The sequence below is a fragment of the Danio rerio genome, chromosome 25 (genome assembly GCF_049306965.1).
Source record: "Danio rerio strain Tuebingen ecotype United States chromosome 25, GRCz12tu, whole genome shotgun sequence".
NCBI lineage: Eukaryota > Metazoa > Chordata > Actinopteri > Cypriniformes > Danionidae > Danio > Danio rerio.
Window position 1 is genome coordinate 26,930,602 of NC_133200.1, and position 21,351 is coordinate 26,951,952.

A 21,351-nucleotide genomic window follows, 5' to 3' on the forward strand; every position below is an offset into this window, starting at 1 on the left:
TGGGTAAATTGGTTAAATGCTAACCAGTGGCGGTGAAGCTCTGCCTTAGGTTGTCATCAGCATCTTTTAGTTTTGTGATTTCATCAGCATCTCTTGGTTTTTAGATGTGATTAGGGTGTTTGGGATTTTAAATGTGACATGAACCTCTTGGTTTCTGGATCTTATCCGGACTTGAAAGATCTAATCAATCCTGGGCCTGAGGTTCTAGATCTCTGTCTCTCTGGAATGTGGATCCCTTTGTTCTCTTGAAACAAACAACTTCCTCTTATTTCATTCTTTTCATGTGACCATTGCATGACAAACAATGCTTTGTAATTCCTCTCAGCCCCAGCATTTACTAGGACTGTAATAGTCGACTAGTCGATAGTTGAGTAGAACAGACTTGTTTTCATTGGAGTACATTGAAGTTCAGTATAGTTCAGTTCAGCGTGGTTTAATATTCACTGCTGAGAGTTCAAACACTGAAGAGCAAATCCATCGATGTGCAGCTTCACAAGTCCGAAACCATGCAAGGTAGAGTCTTCAACTCTTCTCTTCAGTTCTTCTCCTCTTCTTTAAGTGATATTTCAAGTGATATTTATTCATTGGGATAAACCCCTTGAGATGTACAATCTCATTTTCAAGGGGGTCCCACAATTAACTTACACAACATCCAAAGAACGTGACATAACATAAAAAAAAATAATAATAAAACAAACAAATAAAAAAAATAAAAAAAATAAAAAAATAAAGACCTTAAATGAAGTAATGGATCGAATGTTAGCAGGTAAATTACTCCAATTTGTTGGACCCTTAAATATAAAAGCTCTTTTACCCATAGATTTTTTACAATGAGAAAAAAAAAAAGTCTGAACAGAGTGTCAAACTTGATAATTTAGGGAAAAAAAATACAAAATTTTGTTGTAAATAGTAAGGATACTTAACATTTACATATAAATTGAAGCCAATGAATATGTCATCTTGTGTGCAAAGATGGCCACTGGAACAGATCATGCAATAAACAATTATGTGTGTAAAAAGAACAACCCAGAACAAATCTGCAAAGTCTATTATATGCTGTATTAAGGTGAGCAAGATCTAATTTTGTCACACTCTGATAAACAATATCGCAATAATCAAAAATTGACAAAATAAGTTGAAGAGCAAGTTTCTTCCAAACACTAAATGAAAAACAATGTCTAGAGTCTAGACCAATGTAAGGTACTAATTCCAAAGTTAACTTTACTTACAATATGATTAATATGTGATGTAAAGGAAAGTTCAGAATCAAGCCACACTCCAAGGTATTTAATCGAATCAACTTCATCCAAAGAAGTACCGTCATTACATAATAAAAAATAAGAGTAAGTTTTCGACTGGAACCAAAAACCATAATGTAAGACTTAGTTTTATTAAGCACTAATTTATTATCTAAAAGCCAATTTTGTAAGATATTAAAAATCATACTGAGGGGACAACTGAATTTGTGAGATATCAGAATCTGACACATGACGGTATCATCAGCATAAAGTTGGACACTACACTTATCGAGAATTAATGGTAAATTATTAACATAAATAGAGAAGAGAAGTGGTCCTAGTATTGAACCCTGAGGAACACCTCTTTCTTGAACCAAAAAATCAGAGTTAAACCCATTTAATACTAGACATTGTTTTCTATTATGCAAATATGCGTTAAACCACATAATTGCAGTTTCAGACAGACCAATATCACAAAGCTTATCTAAAAGTAAATATTGATCAACTAAATCAAAAGCTTTGGACAAATCAAGAAAAATATCACCAGTGAGTTTACCCTCATTAGCTGCAGCAAACAAATTATTAGTAAACTTAAGTAATGTAGTAGTTGTGGAGTGATTAGATCTAAAACCAGATTGATAATATTAATTATCTGTAATATTGATAATATTCTGAAAGTTGTTTATATATTAATTTTTCAAAAACTTTAGCAAAAGAACATATAATGGATATGGGACTATAGTTATATGGATATGGGACTATAGTCGATATCAAGTACATCACCAACCTTGTGAAGTGGGGAAATGCGTGCACTTTTCCAAATATATGGTATTACACATGTAGACAAAGACAAATTAAAAAACTCAGCAAGTGGATACATAATAATATGAGAAGACAGTTTAAGAAACTTATTATCAATAACATCCAATCCAGGACCACTACTCCCACTTAATTCCTTAATAACATTCTGAATTTCAATAGGTAAAATATTCCTAAACTGAAAACAACTATTACATGAAAAATCTCATATACAGTAATAATATTCAAATTAGAATCAGATACTAATGTGAGATAAACAGACGAAAAATCCTGATTAAATGACTGAGCAATAGATAAAGGGTCATGTAAAATTGTACTATTCAATCTAATTTGGTTGATCGCATTTTTTTTCAAAGTACTAAATATGTTTTTTTTATTTTATTCCAAAAGTTCTTAGGATTCTTACCATGCTGGAAAAGATAATCCTTATGACCTTTCTCAAGTCTTTCTCAAATGTCTATATACCTCCCAATCAGCATTGCTTCTAGTCGGGCGAAATACTTCCCATGCTTTATCCCTTTGCCTAAAGAGACTAAGGCCCCGTTTACACTAGTGCGTTTTAGTTTGAAAACGCATAAGTTTTGCTACGGTTACGCCATCCGTCCACACTACGCCGGAGTTCTCGAGCGCCGAAAACGGAGCTTTTTGAAAACGCTGGAAAGGCCGTTTTCATTTTAAAACGCTGCTGCTCCGTCTCAGTGTGGATGGGGAAAGACGGAGACATCTGAAAACGGAGGCGGGGCTGCAAACGTTCGCCTCTCTGATTGGGGCTTTTCCTGAATATTAAGTAGCCCACACACAGTTCAGTCTCGCATCCTCTTCTTGTAAGTTAAGACTTCGCAAGTTTTGATCAAGGCTGCAGTCTCCCCCTTCTCAGTTTGATATGGAAAACATACCGAGGACACGGGTAAATCTTCACAGGGAACAGTGTACATTATAACTTCATTCACATCACCTTCGCTACGTTGTTTCACTTTCTCAACAATAAAACGTAAACATGATTTAAGGAACTGCCTATAACAGACAGCAGAAATGTTGAGGCGCCGTGCTGCATATATAAGCGTCATCTTCACTGTGTGCATATTTATAACTAAACGGAGCCGATAACACCTGCCTCCTTTCAATTTCAGTGAAAATACGAAACGCACCCTCTCTTTTGCTGAATATCAGTTTTAATAATCGATAATTATAAAAGTATAACATACAATAAGTTTATACATTGTAGGAAATAAAGGCAAGCGATCAGTCAATGTACCTGGATTAATCATTAACTTATCTTTGCGCTTAACCAAAACATGTTACCTGTGAACAAGTAACTTAATAGATTCCAATGACCAACGTCAGGGAATTGGCCTATGTCGTTAGATAAAGACAACAACATGAATGAAATATCACGTTTAGCAAATATAGTGAGATTAGATCCAGCGGGAGATGCGTGATAAGCAGTCCGACAAGCAGAGCTCTCATCTGGGTTAAAAAGCTGGAGCGCTTGCCCGAGAGTGTGTGTGTGGTCACGTGATGTGCGTTTTCAGCGTTTTGGTGTGGACGGAGAGCTGTTCAGAAACGCTGGGTAAAACGCGAGTGTGGACGCGGATCGTTTTCATTCTACAACGCCGTTTTAAAACTAAAACGCACTAGTGTAAACGGGGCCTAAGAAGTCCAGAATTGATTCAAGGAAGATGATTGCCCCAAACCCTAATAGTTTTCCAGGGAGCGTGCTTGTCCACAAAATTAATGAACTCTGTATAAAAAATTGTTCATGCATCCTGAACATTAGGAATCAAATTCAGTCTTCCCCAATAATAGAAATCAAATAATTTACAAATAAATTTAAGTTAATTTTATATTGTCTAATTTTAATTATTATTGGAGGTAATTTAGATCATTTAATTTTCCATACACAAAATATAATACAATGATCACTAAACCAGTCAGACATCACACCAGCCCTTAAAAACCTATTAGAATGTGAAACAAGTATCCAGTCAAGAAGTGACTGGGTTCTTGTAGTAACTCTAGTTGGCTAATTAATTAGCTGAATAAGATTTAAACTATTAATTATATATTTTTTCTTTAGCTGATAATTTATCTAATGAATTTTTTTTATTAAAATCACTAAGTAATGTAATTTCATTTTTACCAAAAATAGAATTAATTGTTGCAATCAAGCAATCGAATGACTCTATTGGTGACGAGGGTGGCATTTAAATGCTTCCAATAGTTATAGATATATTTAAATTAGTGATGTGCGATATCACTGATTTAATATCCGATCCGATACCAAGTCAAATGAAGACGAGTATCAGCGATAACGATCCGATACTGCTCATTGGGAAATTTAAATAACAAGTATGGTACATAAAAGTGTCACTTAATACTGAATATGAACCATATTGCTGGTTATTCTTGTTTATTGATGAAGAATTATCATACAAAAAGCCAACTTACATATTATTTATGGGCAGCATCTGAGTATGTCTTAAAACGCCTGCCTGAACATTAAAAAAAAAACATTTACACTTCTACATTTAGTGGCATGTTAATCCGGTTCCCATGAAAGTTTAACTTTTTTTTCGTTGTTTTATCAGTCACAAAAAAACCCAAGACCCCTAATACAGCCACATCACCGCATTTTCTTCCTCTGTACCTGGATGGCGTCTGCCTGCTGCACCTAAGGACTCAGAAAGCGATGTTTGTCTTGCCCCAGCAGCACTTGTGCCACTCCTTTCCTCCTCCTCTGACCACCTAGTCATGGCATTGTCATATTCTGTCTTAGGCTTTCTATATAGATTTTTCATTAGGTTTTTAGTATTACCACAGTACCTCACTGTTTTGTTACACATGTCACAAACTGCATCGTTTGAGTTTATGGAAGTGAAGTAGCTCAACACATAACTTTGCATGTGCCAGGCCAGCGGACTGGGTGGCTAGCTAACGCGAGCGCAGGTCTGTACAATTCTGTCATTTATCAGCTTAAAGAAATCGGCCAAATTTAGACATTGGATCGATAATGATAATCTTAAAAATAGCATTTATCGGCCAATAACGATATTCCCGCCGATATATCATACATCTCTAATTTAAATTCATAACCTCACAAGAATGCTGATCAACCAATCAAAATGGAGAAGAGCTAGCAGCGACTTGTCAAGAAACTTCCAGGCAACATGGAAGTGTGCTACATTGCATAAGCCACAAACAAAGAACCTATGCGAGTGTGATTTTAGATATAAAATATGATAGTTTATCATTTTCTTTGTTAAAACAAGGGGATTCTGTTTTCTCTGATTATTGGTTTAAGGTTATTCATGTTACATTGCAACTTTCTCAGTCTTCTCTTGAATTTCTAATTTCATGGGGCCTTTTCGGCCTTTTCTCTCTCTCACTCTCTCTCCTTCTCTCTCTCTCGTACATGCATGTTGTAAATATATGTTTTATTTGTACTTTTTCCCTTGTTTTTACACACAGAACAAGTTACTTGAACTTACAGATAAAGCTATAGGTTGTACTAATCTGTTAATGTAGTAAGAAAATTTTTTCCGGTTAAAAATTTTACTTGATCTTTAAATTAACAGACAAATAAATTGTAGGCTTTAACAGATGAGCAGTTCAATTTAATATAATTTTGATTTGGCTACCTTTAACAATAAAGTCAATCCAAATATACCAAATTAAATAATACCTTGTTATAATTAACTATTAATGTTCATAATTTTATGAGCTTAATTCAATACACAGTTTTGCATTTAAAATGACATAACGGAGCAAATTACACTTAATTACAGTTGTCATAGGCAAGCATAAAATAACATTCACATGTTTAATCTATACAAAGTGTGAAGCTGATTGGTTGCATTGTTTTTGTCATACAACATGGTGCATTTTTGGCATTCTGAAATTTGATGTTTTTAACTCAGCTGAAGGCATGCCTGGCAATGACAAGACACACTGCTTGAGCAAAGCCATCAGTTTAAATTGTTAAACTATCTGAACATGGTAGAGGTCATTGATATTCGACTGAACAACAGGAAATCAAACCATACAGTCTGAGCATTGACTGCTGGTTAACTGGAAATCTTTTACCCATCCCTCATATTCCTCAATATCTTGTTCACACTAAACAATCTCTCACGGGTGTTTTTATTTGTTTTGACATTTTTTATGGAAAATTGACAAGGCGTCAATATTTGGTGTAAAAAATGCCATATTATTCTGCATTTGATCTTTTCTTCCTTCCACAAACCTGTTTATTTTTGTAGAAATAACCCCAACACGAAGTCTCTCATTTTCAGCTTCTACCGACTCTACAACCATTCTAGTTACTTTGTATGATTCATGAACAACTTGAAGAATATTTTCAATGTTTCATTAAAAATTAAATGTTCCCACTGAACCATGGTTTTCATTGCATTTAATGATCATGTATCATTACATTTTCCTTATAAATTCAAAAGGCTGTTTTATTTAAATTTTAAGATTTTAATATATATATTCACAATCCCTGCAATTTGGATGGAAATGAACAAAAGCCACACTAGTCTGTAATTCAGTGTCTCTCTGGTGTAAACACAGCCACACTTCACTGCCCTCAAGTACAAACTACACTTAAATGTGTTTCAAATGTAACCATGTCATCAGACAAAACACAAACTATGTTGGGTCTTTGTAATGCAATTTAAAACAGTTAAACTAGCCACAGTAATTTGAGTTTAAAATAGATTATCAAGATTAAAACACTGCCACAGTACATCAGGCAAAATTATTCATTGTGTGTCAAACTACCCACGAATGCTTTGGGTCAGTTACTTTAGCATTTCCACATAAATATTAGAACTTCAAAATTCTGTTTTCATAATGTTAGAAACTTACAACTTTGTTTCACTTTACATTAGAAACAACAATTCAAATACAACTCTGCCAAAATGCAACATTGGGTCGATAAATTTATTTCTTTAACAAAATTGTATAAAATGGACGTGAAAACTCCTTCTACTAAAACTGAACATCTAAAATCTGCTTTTCTTACCTTTTCTTGCTTTTTTTCTGAAAAATCTTTGCTCGTTGGCTTGCCATTGTAATAAATAATTATGAGGATGTTAAAGATCTCAATGAAATAGTTTATACAACAGAGTTAGAATAAAACCTGAATAATTTAAACTTAAACCTTCATACAGTTTTAAAATTTCTACTCCGAGTTCCTCCCAGGTCACAGAGCTCCTCACCCTAACTCTGCAAAGTAAGCTCATTTTGGTTGCTTTAATCTGCAAGCGTGTTCTTTCAGTCATGACTAAAAACTCATGACCACAGGTGAAAGTAGAAACATAGATTTACTGGTAAATTGAGAGCTTTGGCTTTGCACAGCGAGCACTCTAGTGAGGGTATAGAGCTGGTCTAGAGTTCCACAACCTGGAAAAAAATTGTAACTATTAGCCATCATAAACTTTTCTAGAAATACTGAGGAGTCTGATCGCCCCACAGTAGGAACACACTTTTCAGACCCCTTTCATAAAAAATTGAGACCCACCCCTGGTGAGCTGTGCAGGGGTACTATTGCTGACCTAGACGCAATTTTGCAGAGGCTTTTCAGCCAAGATCGCCCCACAACATCCAGAGTCTACAGGGCAGATCTGATCCATCTCCGCTGCCTGCCACTGAGCAACTTGTAAGCTACCTCAGTGTCTCAGTAATGGGTGAGTCAACCCCTGCCTCCCTGGCTCTGCTTCCTCAATAGAAAGCATGTCAGTGGAATTGGAAGATCCTAATAGCATTCCTTCCACTGTCCAACAACAGTTGTGGTGAACCAATCCCCAGTCAAGGTCAACGTCACTGTCCTCTATTTAATTTCATTCCAAAGGTTAGTGCTATAGAACCATGGAAAACCTAAAGTGCTAAAATATCTCATGCTGAATTTAAAAAGAAACTAAAAAGAAGTGATATAAACAAATCCCAATCCAATCAGAACCTTACTAAATCCTAAAAGTAGTAAATTGCAAAGTAGTAATGTAATTACCTTTAGTTCCGGCATGTTGACTATGAGAGCTAAAGGAACTTTAACATCAGGATCATTAGTGTAGTCCATTGGAACCAAATGTGGAGCCAGTTCGTGATATCGTCCATGCAAGCTGCAAAAAAAAATGAAAACATTTCAATGGCCATTTAGTCTGTTTGACACATTTTGAGACTTTCTATCTAACAGTGAACTAATATAGGGTTCCCACTTTAAGCAAAATGTCAAATTTCCTGACCATATTATGGCTATCACAGACTAAAAAGAATTTACATTATGAAATTCATGATAAACAGAAAAAAGACAGCTGTTGAGCTGAACAGTCCCTCCACAAATCTGTTACACTGTGATTGCTGAATTTAACACAAAAATCAATCATAAAACATGCTGCATAATGCAAAGGAGTTTTTAATTTCTTGCAGATTTTGGCCAGCCATGACCAAATATTTAAATATGTTAAAATGTTTATATGCATGTTCAAATTTCATCCCTGCCAGTGTTGCGTTATGCTATACCTTAATTTGTAAGGCTCGAGTCTGCACTTCTTATGCATAGTTCACACTATAGAATTTAGAACCCAATTTTCAAGTTAACAAGACTGATTAGGCTGTGATCGTGGGGAAATCAGCAGGTAATCAGCACTCTGGGCTATGTTACATCTTTGTGTAAACTGCTGAATGGTGCATCAAAGAGGCTTGTTCACACATAGCCAACACCTCACAGTTGAAATCAAATACCTAGCATGCTAAATGTTCTGCACCAGTTGCCAGACTCATGGGCATTGGTAGACCTATTTAGGTAAAGAGGAATTTACATGAATTATAGGTATTCAATTTTTAAATTTTAATTTAAAGTTTAATTTTTAGGTATACAGTGCATCAAGATTATTACAGTATTATTACAGTATTTAAATTTTTTAGGTATACAGTGCATCCAGAAAGAATTCATAGCGCTTCACTTTTCCCACATTTTTTATGTTATTTAAATTCATTTATTTCATCAATTATCTACACACAATAGCCCATAATGACAATGTGAAAAAAGATTTTTTGAAATTGTTGCAAATTTGTTAAAAAATAAAAACCTAAAAAAAAAAATAATAATAAATCACATGTGCAAAAGTAGTCACAGCATTTGCTCAATACTTTGTTGATGCACAAATCAAGCACAAGTAATCAAGCACAATGGGCATTGCTAGGCCTATTTTAGGGGGGCTGCAGTTCCCCTATATTTCTATTCGGCACCCCTAAAACTTTTGCGATTAGCTCATAAACTGTACACTAAATTATTGCCTCAGTCCCCTTTAAACTTGATATGAAAACGATGGCAGATGTTGGCTCCTTCTCGTCTTTTGCTTTTCATTTGATCAGCAAACTACAGCCGTGGACAGCGAGAGAACGAGGTGTGTGTTTATCGATAAATTAATATCTGCTTATTTGCAGTTATTTGATATAGATAACCATGTATCACCTGTATCCTAATGTCATGGAGGAGCAGTCGAGTTTTCTCTGCGTTCACCTCATCAGCACAGCTGTTTCCTCAAGTGAAAAATGTAACTCTTATTGAACAATATTTTTTTTCAAAATGAACTACTAATAATAAACACTTTACAGTTCGTGTGGCATTAACTATATCATACAGTGTTGCACAGAAAGGATTAAACACAGTGACAAAAGCACTTAGATAATGTACTCATTTTAACTAACAGTCACTGACAGAGAAACATCTTGTCTAGTATTAAAAAAAATGACTTCTTATATCTTTCAGATCGTGAAATATGTGAATTAACCTGTAAGTTAAAATATATATTTATATGTATGCCATTCAATTAGAAAAGTGGCAGTTTATTTGTTTAATACATGGAAACAAAAATGCACTTGAATATAAAAAGTAGTTTTTACTACAGTAAACAGATGGTTTGAGCCTAGTTGGCTTATTCAGATCTCAAATGACTGTGCCTGTCTGTGTTATACAGTGAAATACTATTATAAAACACTACCATATTAACCAAACATTTTAAGTATATTATTAATAAATTACTACTTATAAATGTAATATTAGGCTATCATCCAAGTGAAGCCTAAATATATATAGGAGCTAAGCCCCTCTCAAATGAGAATCCTCAAATCTAGGTGGAGTCAGATGGATTGATGAACTATAGGCACTGAGGAATCAAGTCATAGGTTCACTGGCTCTTGCATTTACATGCTCAGCAGAAATGTCTGTGACTGGTCAGGTATATGCATTTGTGTAATGTTTCGAATGAGAGTCAGAGAGGATCCAATTGCAAGTGACAATGTTTATTAGAATCTGACAATAAAACAAATAGTGCCAGGCTAGATGAACGTAGAACACAGGACAGGAACAGAACGGGGAAACCAGATCCAGACAAACTCCTCAGGGCCTGAGCACAGACAGCACAAACATAAGTGATAGTAACGAACTGACACAGACACACAAAAGCGTTGCACAGATATAGGCACCATGATGAGCCTCAGCTGGCGAACTAATCAGACCAACTGAGTGTCGTCATAACACGTGAGCATAACAAATCCACATGGACAACCAAAACAAAACAAACCCACGTGATCAAACATACACTCCGGAGAAGCGCACAAACCTGCAACCGTGACACATTTGCATCACACTGTGTTCACACCACAGACTGTAAAAATAGATATGGATGATGCAACACTGCCTTCCTGCTCTGCTGGCTATGCTCTCTCAGCATCAGCAGTAGCAGTAATTAGCTACAAAGCAATGCTAAGTAAATGCATTATTACAATTGATTTAGCGAAGCACTTAAAAGACGGACATGCAGAGCTGTCTAAAAATTTTTGAGAGGTTGGTAACTGCTCCCATTTTAAGTGTTGCTGATATGCATATTGTCTTTTTTAAAATGTCTTCTATTTTTTATTTTTACTTTACGCAGAACTATAAAAGCACAACAACTTGCAAGGTATGCACCGTGGGTTATAACATAGTATAAACCGGCCTTTACACATTGCATATAGGCCTACAGCTCTGTTATGTTATGGATTGCATATCTGATATAAGAGAGAGAAGTACTACATTTATTGAAAAATATGTTTAACCCAGCACACAGTAAAATGCTATTCATTGAATGGCTACTGGCAGTGTAGGCATGAAGCTGAAATAAGCTAAGCATGTTTATAAAATAATGCTAAAATAAGTACAAACTAGCCACCTTTACAATTTTATTATTGTTGGTACAATATAGGCTCTGATTGTGTTTTACATATCTCCTTAACTTGATAGCCTTTTTGACAGATTTCAGAAAGGCTTTAGTCATTGTAAATATCAGTTGGTACCAGCCAACTGATGCTTTTCACTTGTGTGGCATCTGAATTTGATGGCTGGGTAAGATTATACCTTATTTGATGTATTACATTTCTGTTGCAAAATTTGAATATTGGCTCATTCCATTGGCTTTTCAGTTTATTAAGTCTTTTTTTTCCAGACAGACGAAGTAACTTTTAGTTTTTGGAAGAGAGCAGCTTCAGTGTTAAAACAATGGACACAAACAGCTGGTAAAAGAAACACACCTGCACAAGGACACACACTCACACACTTACACAAACAGTTGAAACACCCTTGTAGCCCTATTCATTAGTCATTTATTTAACATTCGGGATGCAGTAACGATTGCTAAATCACTTTTTTATTTAAAATTAAATTGAAATGAATTTTAGATATAAATTTTTAGGTATACAGTGCATCCAGAAAGTATTCATAGCGCTTAACTTTTTCCACATTTTTTACGTTATTTAAATTCATTTATTTCAGTAATTATCTACACACAATAGCAAATAATGACGATGCGAAAAAAAATAAGATTTTTTGAAATTGTTATTTTTGAAAAAAAAAATAAAAACAAACAAAAAACAAAAATAAATAAATAAATCACATGTGCATAAGTAGTCACAGCCTTTGCTCAATACTTTGTTCATGCACAAATCAAGCACAAGTAACCTGTGGTAATATTTAATGGTTTGAATATGGAAAGTAGATGTCACACAGGGAAAAAATAATGCTTAATATCCCAGACTCCAAACCAGTGCAAACGTTTTTTGAGGCACAAATCTGTCACAGTTGGCAAGGAGGACCCAAACACAGAATTGACAGGAGAACACAAGGTTTATTTACAGTCAATAGTGCAGGGTTATGGCAGAAGGACAGGCTGGTGAGGGGAGGAGACTCAGGATTTAAGGGGGTGACACGCCTGTCAGGAAAGAGGAAATTCCAAACTTCAGGCCAAGCAGTCAATGAATAGCTAGCCGGACCTATGGTTTGGGACAGGGGTGACAATTGGATGGATGATCAAGTCAAGGGGATCCACAATCAGCGAAGACTCAGGAGGCAATAAGGGACACAAGCAACACAACAGGACAAGACAGCTGGAGAGACAAGAAAATTAAAAAGAAGAGAAAGCAAAAAAAAAAAAAAACACTAGAACAAAGTAAATATAATAAATATTCAAAAGGGGAAAAAGCGAGAAATAAAATTAAACAAACAAGGAACTAAATAAAACTACCAAAACTTAACAAAACGCCGAAGGAAATAAGCTATAGCTAGAAATAAAACAAAGCAAAACACAGGAACAGGAATTTAAAAATAAAGAACTAACAAAAGATTAAGGCTAGACTGGGGCTGAGGATAACAAAAATGGCTAAATGAAAACTTGAAATCAGTCTTGAACTACAAACAGAATTTAAAATTGAAAATGACAGCAACCTTGCTGAAAGGCGTTCGTGACACTACCCTTACCACCCACGCCCTCAGTTATATCCGCGTCTAGGGTGGCAGAATAGAGAGAATAGAGTTTGCGACAGCTTCCCCTCCCCGCCCCCACTTTAGGCTTGAGGGCGACGTGACCGTCCTTTGCCTAGAGCAGCAGTTCAGCTTGCACTGGCCCTGACTAGACTATGTATAAAAAACCTCTATCATGCACTAAACAAGATTAGCTAGACATGCACACGAAAGATAGAATGATGAACCGGCAAAGACAAGTGGAAAATGAACTCAATATAAAGGGAGTAGAGAGCATGAGGAACAGGTGAACATAATTAGACAAAAAAGGACTAAACAAGGGGTAGAGGCATAGGAAAACAAGGAGGCAGGACAAGGGGAGTACATGGCCAACACAACAAAAGAGACAACCATGTGCTAATACACAAAACAAACAAAGTGAAATTAAACACAGACAGAAGTGACAGGGCTGTAAAGGCTGGATCCTGACACAACTCAGCACAAACGTAGCACAAACGAATAGCATATTTGGGCATTATTTATTTTTATGGGGTGCAAACTTCATGGAGGTCACTTAACAATAAACAAACTAAAAGCTGATTTCACGGTTTACTGCAACAAACAAACAAAATAAAATCCACTCCTAAAGCAATCCAGCTCCAACTATTTTAACTCACCAAATGATCTTATACTACGTGAATTTCTGCAGGTTGTAGACAAAAACAAACATACATTACAATAACCTTATATTTTCAATAGGACATGAAATATGTTTGTAACTAAATGCACTGCTAGAGATGTTTTTAACAGAGGCTATAAAACCATTTTGTACTGCTAATTGCGCAATATATACTGTATCTTGTTTCTATCATTCCAAAACAGACAAATCTCATACATACAAAATGTAAGGAAATACAAGCCAATTCATACCAATTGCCAATAACCCTCTCTACACTAACATTGCATAACAGCTTGATTGATTGTGCCATTGTGTGCAGAGAACAGAAAAAAAACTGATTGTTTTATGGTGGTGATAAAGTACTAGACTCTATTAGGTTTTCCAGTGATTGTCCATTTTGTTTCTCATGCTCCACTGGCTCTGTTATCAAAACCAATCTTAGTGTCATTGCAGAGAAACAATCCATTCACATAAATCAAACAGGGTTGAAACATCTTATGTAAGAGCTGGAAACTACTAACTGAAATACCAGATGATAGCTTGGCAAGACTTAAATGAATCATAACAAAGAAACAGCCCTTGCTATGATCCTACATATTATTCACAGTCACATGTCCTTCTCTAAAATGTAGAGAACAAATCCTGAACACTGCATACTTTATTAAACTTAAAACGATAATGACAGTTGATAAGTGCTCGATAATGTTTATATACTATCCTTAATGCTGTGCAGGCATTTTGGAACGTGCACTTCTCGATGCCGCATGTAGTACAAGTTCACGGTCATATGGTGTTAGTTGCACATGGATGAGTGAGAAAAAAAAATCACAGGTTACAGTCACAGATATTGTTGACAAGAAGCGTCAATAAATTAGTAATTTGGAGCTACTTAGATTTTTGCAATCCGCCACAAAACAGTGTACTGCAAACTGCTCAGACGACTTGTGCCATCAAAAACAGGCAACACCACTAACCTGTTTTATCATGTAAAACAATATCACCCTTATAAAGGTGCTACAAAATTAAAGATCCAAACAAGTGTTGGTAAACGTGGAACATCAGCAAGCATCAATGCAACTACTTAGCAGTCTCATGTCATAATTTTCGAAAGCTGTGCCTTTTGAGAAAAAAGCCAAAAGACATAGCTATATGACAGACCACACAAACTCAATAAACACTTGATGCTTACTGTAAACTGCAGACTGCATTATTTTAAGGCATTCTTAACAACTTTGATAGGATCTTTTGCCGTCAAGCTTGTTTTCTTTTTTGATATTAAGACATTTTCTTTGAAATCTGTAATTGTCCCTCATCAACAAAAAAATAACCAGTGTGTGCTGGATAAGTTGCCAGTTCATTAAGCTGAAAAGAAAATTTATATATATATATATATATATATATATATATATATATATATATATATATATATATATATATATATATATATATATATATGACAGAGCGAGGAAATTTTCACAGTATGTCTGATAATATTTTTACTTTTGGAGAAAGTCTTATTTGTTTTATTTTGGCTAGAATAAAAGCAGTCTTTAATTTAAAAAAAACAAACATTTTAAGGTAAAAATTGTTAGTCCCAAAAAAAAAAAAGCACATCGATAATATGTGAATAGTTTGGTTTTAAAGTCACAGACACTGAACAAAAACAGATAATTTGTAAGAGCTGTCAAAAACATCAGAAAGTGACGAGGAGATAACATCCATCTTTTTGTTACGGTTGCCTCATTGCATGTGTTTGCCATTCTGTCACATAGATTCGTAAGTTACATTTTGATCATAAAATATATGCTAATTTCTTACTATTTGTCTTTTCTATAGTGGATGAACAAACCCTTAATATTATTTTGCAAATAAATATACTCAAAACTTTTGCTTCTCCAGCATCCGCTTCTAGCTTTAGCCTGCTAGCATCACTAGCCATCTAAGGCTACTGGCTTCTTTCATGGTCCCAAGTGAACATGATAGAGATGTGCAGTGAGGAAACATCTGATAGAAAAGATAAGACAGTAACCACTTAAAAGGCCTGACTTGAGCAGCATTATAAGCAGCTTTCTGGCCCGGACAATCATTGCGGTAAAATATGCATCTGAGCTGGACTCTTTTGTGCATTATGTTGTTATGAAATAACTTTATCTATGTGCTGATGACCTATACAGATAGTCAACATTTTTGAAAATTACATTTTAAGGTACATTTTAAGTGTAAGTGTAAGTAGAGTAAGGAGTTTTATGGCAGGGTATGAATTACAAAGGTACTTGATTTAAAATAAATGGTGATTTTAAAAGTCCTTGAATCTGCTGTTTGTTTAAGCGTAGGAACCCTGATTATTTTTGCAGTAAAGTATTTCTTAATGTTAGATTTGTTGTAGAACTTGCAGTTCTCATTGTGTTCACTGCATTTATTTAGCACTTAAACTAGCCTGTCATGAAAGTGTTGACAATGCATTGGTTTTGCATTAAAATTAGTCATTGGCAAGACTGCATTGTTTTTGCAAAGTATTATGAGCTGTTAAACAGCATGCGTATATATTTTTTTCTGCAAACAAAGTGCATATTTTGGCATGTTGCAAAACTTTCAAATCTTGTGTTTTATTGACAACATCAATAGCGACTAATCATTATTGGCTCGACTCTAATAACATAAAAGTCAACTTTTAAAAATCTAAAGTTGTTCAGCCCCAAATATACTGTTACTACCACTAAAACTATATTAATGGCATGGTGGCATTTATATATGTATTTGATATATGTAGACTTAGTATGGACATTGCTATTTTATTTTATTTTTTTACAAACAGGGCCATTGGAAAACCATTACAAGGAAGAAGGTTATTCTTGAAACAGTAAGCAGCAGTATGATTTTTTTAAAATATTTTTAATTATATGTACAGATTTGTTATAAATATACAAGTTATAAGGTGCTGTGTACAAGTGTGTATGAGAAAGTATTGCACATGTTTATTGCACAGTAAGGGAATATTAACTGTCTATAAAGTCGATAGCCTGAGAAAAGAAACTTTTCCTGTGTCTGGCTGTTTTTGTGCTTGGTGTTCTGTAAAAAGAGAAAGTGGGCTGGGTGTAAGGTGTCCAGAGCGATTTTGCAAGCTCTTTTACTCACTCTGGAAGAGAACAGTTCTTGAAGTGAAGAAAGGGTAGTGCCAGTGATTCGTTCAGCAGTCCGGACTATTCACTATAGTCTACGGTGGTCGTTTTGGCAGCTGAGCTAAACCAGACAGTGATTGAAGTGCAGAGAATGGATTGGATGACAGCTGAGAAGAACTGTATGAGCAGCTCCTGTGGCAGGTTGAACTTCCTCAGCTGATGAAGGAAGTACAGTCTCTGCTGGGCTTTCTTCACAATAGAGTCTATATGAATGTCCCACTTCTGATCCTAATCGATGGTGGTGCCCTGGAACCTGAAAAGCCACAATTCCACTATCGCGCCTAAAGCGAGCAAGCCAGGGCCAGTCTCGGTAGAGCCATAGTGAGGTTTTCTCCAGGCCAGCGGCCGGCCTGTTTTAGCCCGCCAAATACCTTGGGCCAAAGAGGGTCAGCTGGGGCTTTAGGGCGGAGTAATTAGAGAAGCGGAAGTCTGGTAAAGATAGCATGCCGCTATTACAGTAGTTTTCTGATCGCGAGTACATGCGCCAAAATAAATAAATAAATAAATAAATAAAAACATATAGCTGGTCAGTTTAAGATAGGCTAGGAGTCTTTTTGTTTATGATCGCCCGTATGTTTCCCTTTTAAATATAAGGCTGTTGCATAAAATAATAAAGTTTTAATTTATAAGTGACATTTCTTTGCTGCGTTCTCCTTGATGTTTCAGTAATGCATAATAATCTTTACACCATATTAAAGACACAACCGCCAGTAAAGGTTGTTGAGAGTTTTTGTCAAGGTTAAAATGTGTGTTTGTGCATGACACATGCGCGTTTAGATGCCTGTGTGTTAGTGTGAGAAAAAAACGCTTGCTTGACAGCTCTGTTGATGCCGCGAGCGGCTTCTTTCTTTTTTTAATTTATTTTGGAGATAAAACAAAATATGAATACAACAGAAAGACATTTGTGCATTTTGGCTGAATGTTTAACAACGTCTGTCAAAACGAGCATGTTATAAAATATATTTAATACCGAGTTATTACCAGAGAACTTCTGTGGTTTTATATTATGGATGATTGCGCTCACTGCGCTGGGTCATCCCTCCATGAGTGGCGAGACCACTTGATGCACGATGCCAACAGTTGGTCGGTAATTAAACAAATAATGAATGGAAATACATAGGGCTGTGCGTATAGACATATAATGTAATGCTTTACACTAAAGTGTCATTTGTTTGTTTTGGTTGTCTTCATTTTAACCGTGTCGTAATGATGCAATGGTGTGCTTTATCTGCCTGATTCCAGCTGAATGAGCTACTAGCCCAACAGTGTAAACACAACATAATTTCGGCCTCACTACTCAACCTCCTGGGCGATTGGCCTCCTGCCCGATAAAAGCCATGGCTCGCACTTGCCCAACAGTGGAAATTCGGCTAATGACTCTACTGCAGCCACAGTGCTCTTTATCATGGTGAGTAAAAGGAGTGCAAGGGGGTTTCTCCAAAAGTCCACTATTAACTCCACTGTTTTGACATGTTCAGCTCCAGATTGTTGTATCTGCACTATAAAGCCAGCGGCTCCACTTCTGTCTGTATGCAGACTCATCACCATTCCAGATGAGGACGATAACAGTAGTGTTGTCTGCAAACTTCATTAAATTGGTGGAGGGGTCTTTTGCAGTCCAGTCGTTAGTGTACAAGGAGAAGAGCAGTGGGGAGAGAACACATCCCTGGGGGGCACTGGTGCCATTGGTGCGGCTGTCGGACAAGATTTTGTCCATTCTGACTAGCTGTTGTCAATCTGTTAAAAAGCAGGTGATCCATTGACAGACAGGGCAAGGTACAGAGAGCTTGGTCAGTTTGTAATTATGTAATGATGGCAAAATCCATGCGTAGATCCATGGTTTGTCTAGATGTTGCACGGTATAATGCAGTCCCATGTTGACTGCATCATCCACAGACTGGTTTACTCTATAGACATACTGCATGGGGTGCACCAAAGGTCCAGTCCGTACTCATTGATTCCTGTGATATTTTGCTTCACCGGGATTGGGATGATGGGCAGAGCATTTAAACCAGGATGGAACTTTGCACTGTTCCAGTGATCTGTCGAAGATCTGTGAGAAAATGGGAGCCAGCTGGTCAGTGCAGGTTCTCAGACAGGCTGGTGAAACACCGTCTAGGCCTGGTGCTTTTATTCTCTTTTGTTCCCTACAGATCTGACGCACATTATCCTCACTAATCTGAAGTGCAGGGGGGACGGGTGGCTAAAGGTGTTGATGGCTGTGTAGAAAGATAGTCACAGCAGGTGTGGGGTGTTTGGTCGGGGCCTTAAATATACAGTAGATGGAGTCTTGTAGTTAGTGAGGTTTTTTAGGCCTTTCATGCAGGGTCGTTGGCAGAAAACAGTTTTTCTAGCTTTTTGGCAAAGCTCTGCTTAGCCACACCATACTCCTTTGACATTGTGTTCTAGGTCTGATTCTACAAGATCCTGTGCCCGCTCCTGTAGGCATGCTCTTTGGCCTGACAAAGCTGTCTAAGTTTTAGTGTGAACCATGGTTTATCATTATTATCTTTTTTGTCTTTATTATTTATTGTTAAATGATAAGTAGGTCCTGATAAAGATGCATAACTCCTCACAGAAACTGATTTATGATCAGGGTTCTTGCACCATTTTAAAAGTAAAATTTAATGCTTTTTAAGACCTTTTTAAGACCTCAACAAATATAATTTAAGACCCAAAAATTATATAATTTCTTTGGAATAGGCTACTCATTTTAATGTTTTCGTTAGATTAAAATAAATTGTGCCTCGTCACAGTATGGATAACCCGCAGTACCTGCCTTTTGGGTGTCTGGTGGTGAAATGAAATATAGCTGACTGTGAGGGGGTGTCTGAACTAGAGCTGTAATCAGGCTATGAAAGGTAGGCAGATAGAGCCCGAACCCGACAGGTACATTTTGATTGACAGCTTTTTAAAAGTCCGAACCCGTTTATAGCCTGACATTATCCAAATGTGTACATGCACAGCTCTTTTATCTTTTTTCATGAATGAGTTTTTTATATGCGTTAACATTACTTATCCATAACTTGGCGCTGCTCTGCTGGCGACGTGGAAAGGGATGCTTGCTGTACTTTACTTGTTTGTCTTTGTTGTACCTGTCAGATATGTTGGTTTTTAGTTTTTAATTCATATATTGGACACTTAAACTCCTGCGCGGAGGCAGAGATGGAAACAGCTGGTCGTATAGGAGTGATTCGAGTGGATTGATAAACAAAAAACTGCTTGTCGTGTCATGGCTAATTCTGACTAGCTGTGTGGCGCAAGGAGTTTTGGACAAAATTCAGCGATATAGCAGGACGGAGCTTTTGGATTTGCGGAGTTGCGGATGACTGTCACCCACCAGATTTGAGATGGATTTACCTGAGGAACTACTGCGGCAGCCGAGGCGCGTTTCGGGTCGGGTCAGGAAGCGAGGCGGGAGACGCGGCGTCAGACAGCGGGTCCGGAGAGCTTCTAAACTTCCTTTGCCGCCAGTGATTCTTTGTAATCCACGCTCACTGAGGAACAAACTTGATGAACTTCGCACGCAAGCGGGAGCTTGCTTCGAGTACCGTGAGTCTGGTCTCATGGTTTTCACTGAAACATGGTTGTGCAATGAAGTACCGGAAAGCTTAATACAAGTCGACGGTTTTTCCCATATTCGCTTGGACAGAGACAAGAACTCCGGTAAGAAAAGAGGGGAAGGGGTCTGTGTCTATATCAACGATCGTTGGTGTCAAAATTTTGCGGTAAGAAAAAGACTCTGCAACCTTGACCTGGAACTATTGTGCGTCACATTACGTTCGTTTTATTTGCCAAGGGAATTTACTAACATATTTATTTGTGCAGTTTATATCCCACCTAGTGGGAATGCTATTAGAGCTGCAAACCAAATAGCTGATTGTGTTCATAAGCACTTACAAAACAAACCTGATGCACCCTTTTTGATTCTTGGTGATTTTAATCAGTGTGGACTGGAGAAATCCTTACCAGGTTTTTTTCAATATGTTAAGTGTGGAACAAGGAAAAAGAATATTCTTGACAAATGTTATGGCAATATTAAGGATGCTTATGTTGCCAAAGCCAGACCCCCCCCTTGGTAACTCGGACCATAACGTTATCCATCTCCTTCCTACTTATCGGTCTGTGTTCAAAACAAGTAAACCAACAACTAAGGTCATGAAGACATGGTCAAATGGGAGTATTAAGGAGCTAAAGGGATGTTTCCTCTGCACAGACTGGGACATGTTTTATCAGGATGCAAATATAGATACTGTTACAGAAACTATCACAGCATATATTTCTTTCTGTGTGGATTCTATCATTCCACAGAGAACCATTAAGTGTTATCCGAACAGCAAACCATACATAACAGGGGGAATTAAAAGCTGTATTAAAAGAAAGAAATTGGCCTTTAGGTCAGGTGATACCGTGGGGCTTAGAGCAGCACAAAAAGACCTTAATCAGGAACTAAGGACTGCAAGGAAAAAATATAAAGAACAGACTGAACAACATTTGTTAAAGTCCAATACAAAAGAATTATGGAACTCAATTCGGAGAATGACAAATATGACACCAAAAAGAAAGGCATTCTTCGCCTGTAACGAATCTGTTAAGGCAAATGAATTGAATGGTTTCTATATGAGATTTGAGACAGATAATTTGAAAAAATGTGAAGAA

General features: G+C 36.6%; 1 protein-coding gene across 2 annotated transcripts in view; it reads right to left on the minus strand.

The window, feature by feature from the left end:
* The window catches only part of cib2 (calcium and integrin binding family member 2), a 78,047-nt gene that overhangs the window by 18,101 nt on the left and 38,595 nt on the right, over positions 1–21,351 (minus strand). For both annotated transcript variants that reach the window (XM_073941918.1, NM_200706.1), the window contains 1 exon segment: positions 8,068–8,179. In XM_073941918.1, the coding sequence (XP_073798019.1) occupies positions 8,068–8,179 (112 nt within the window).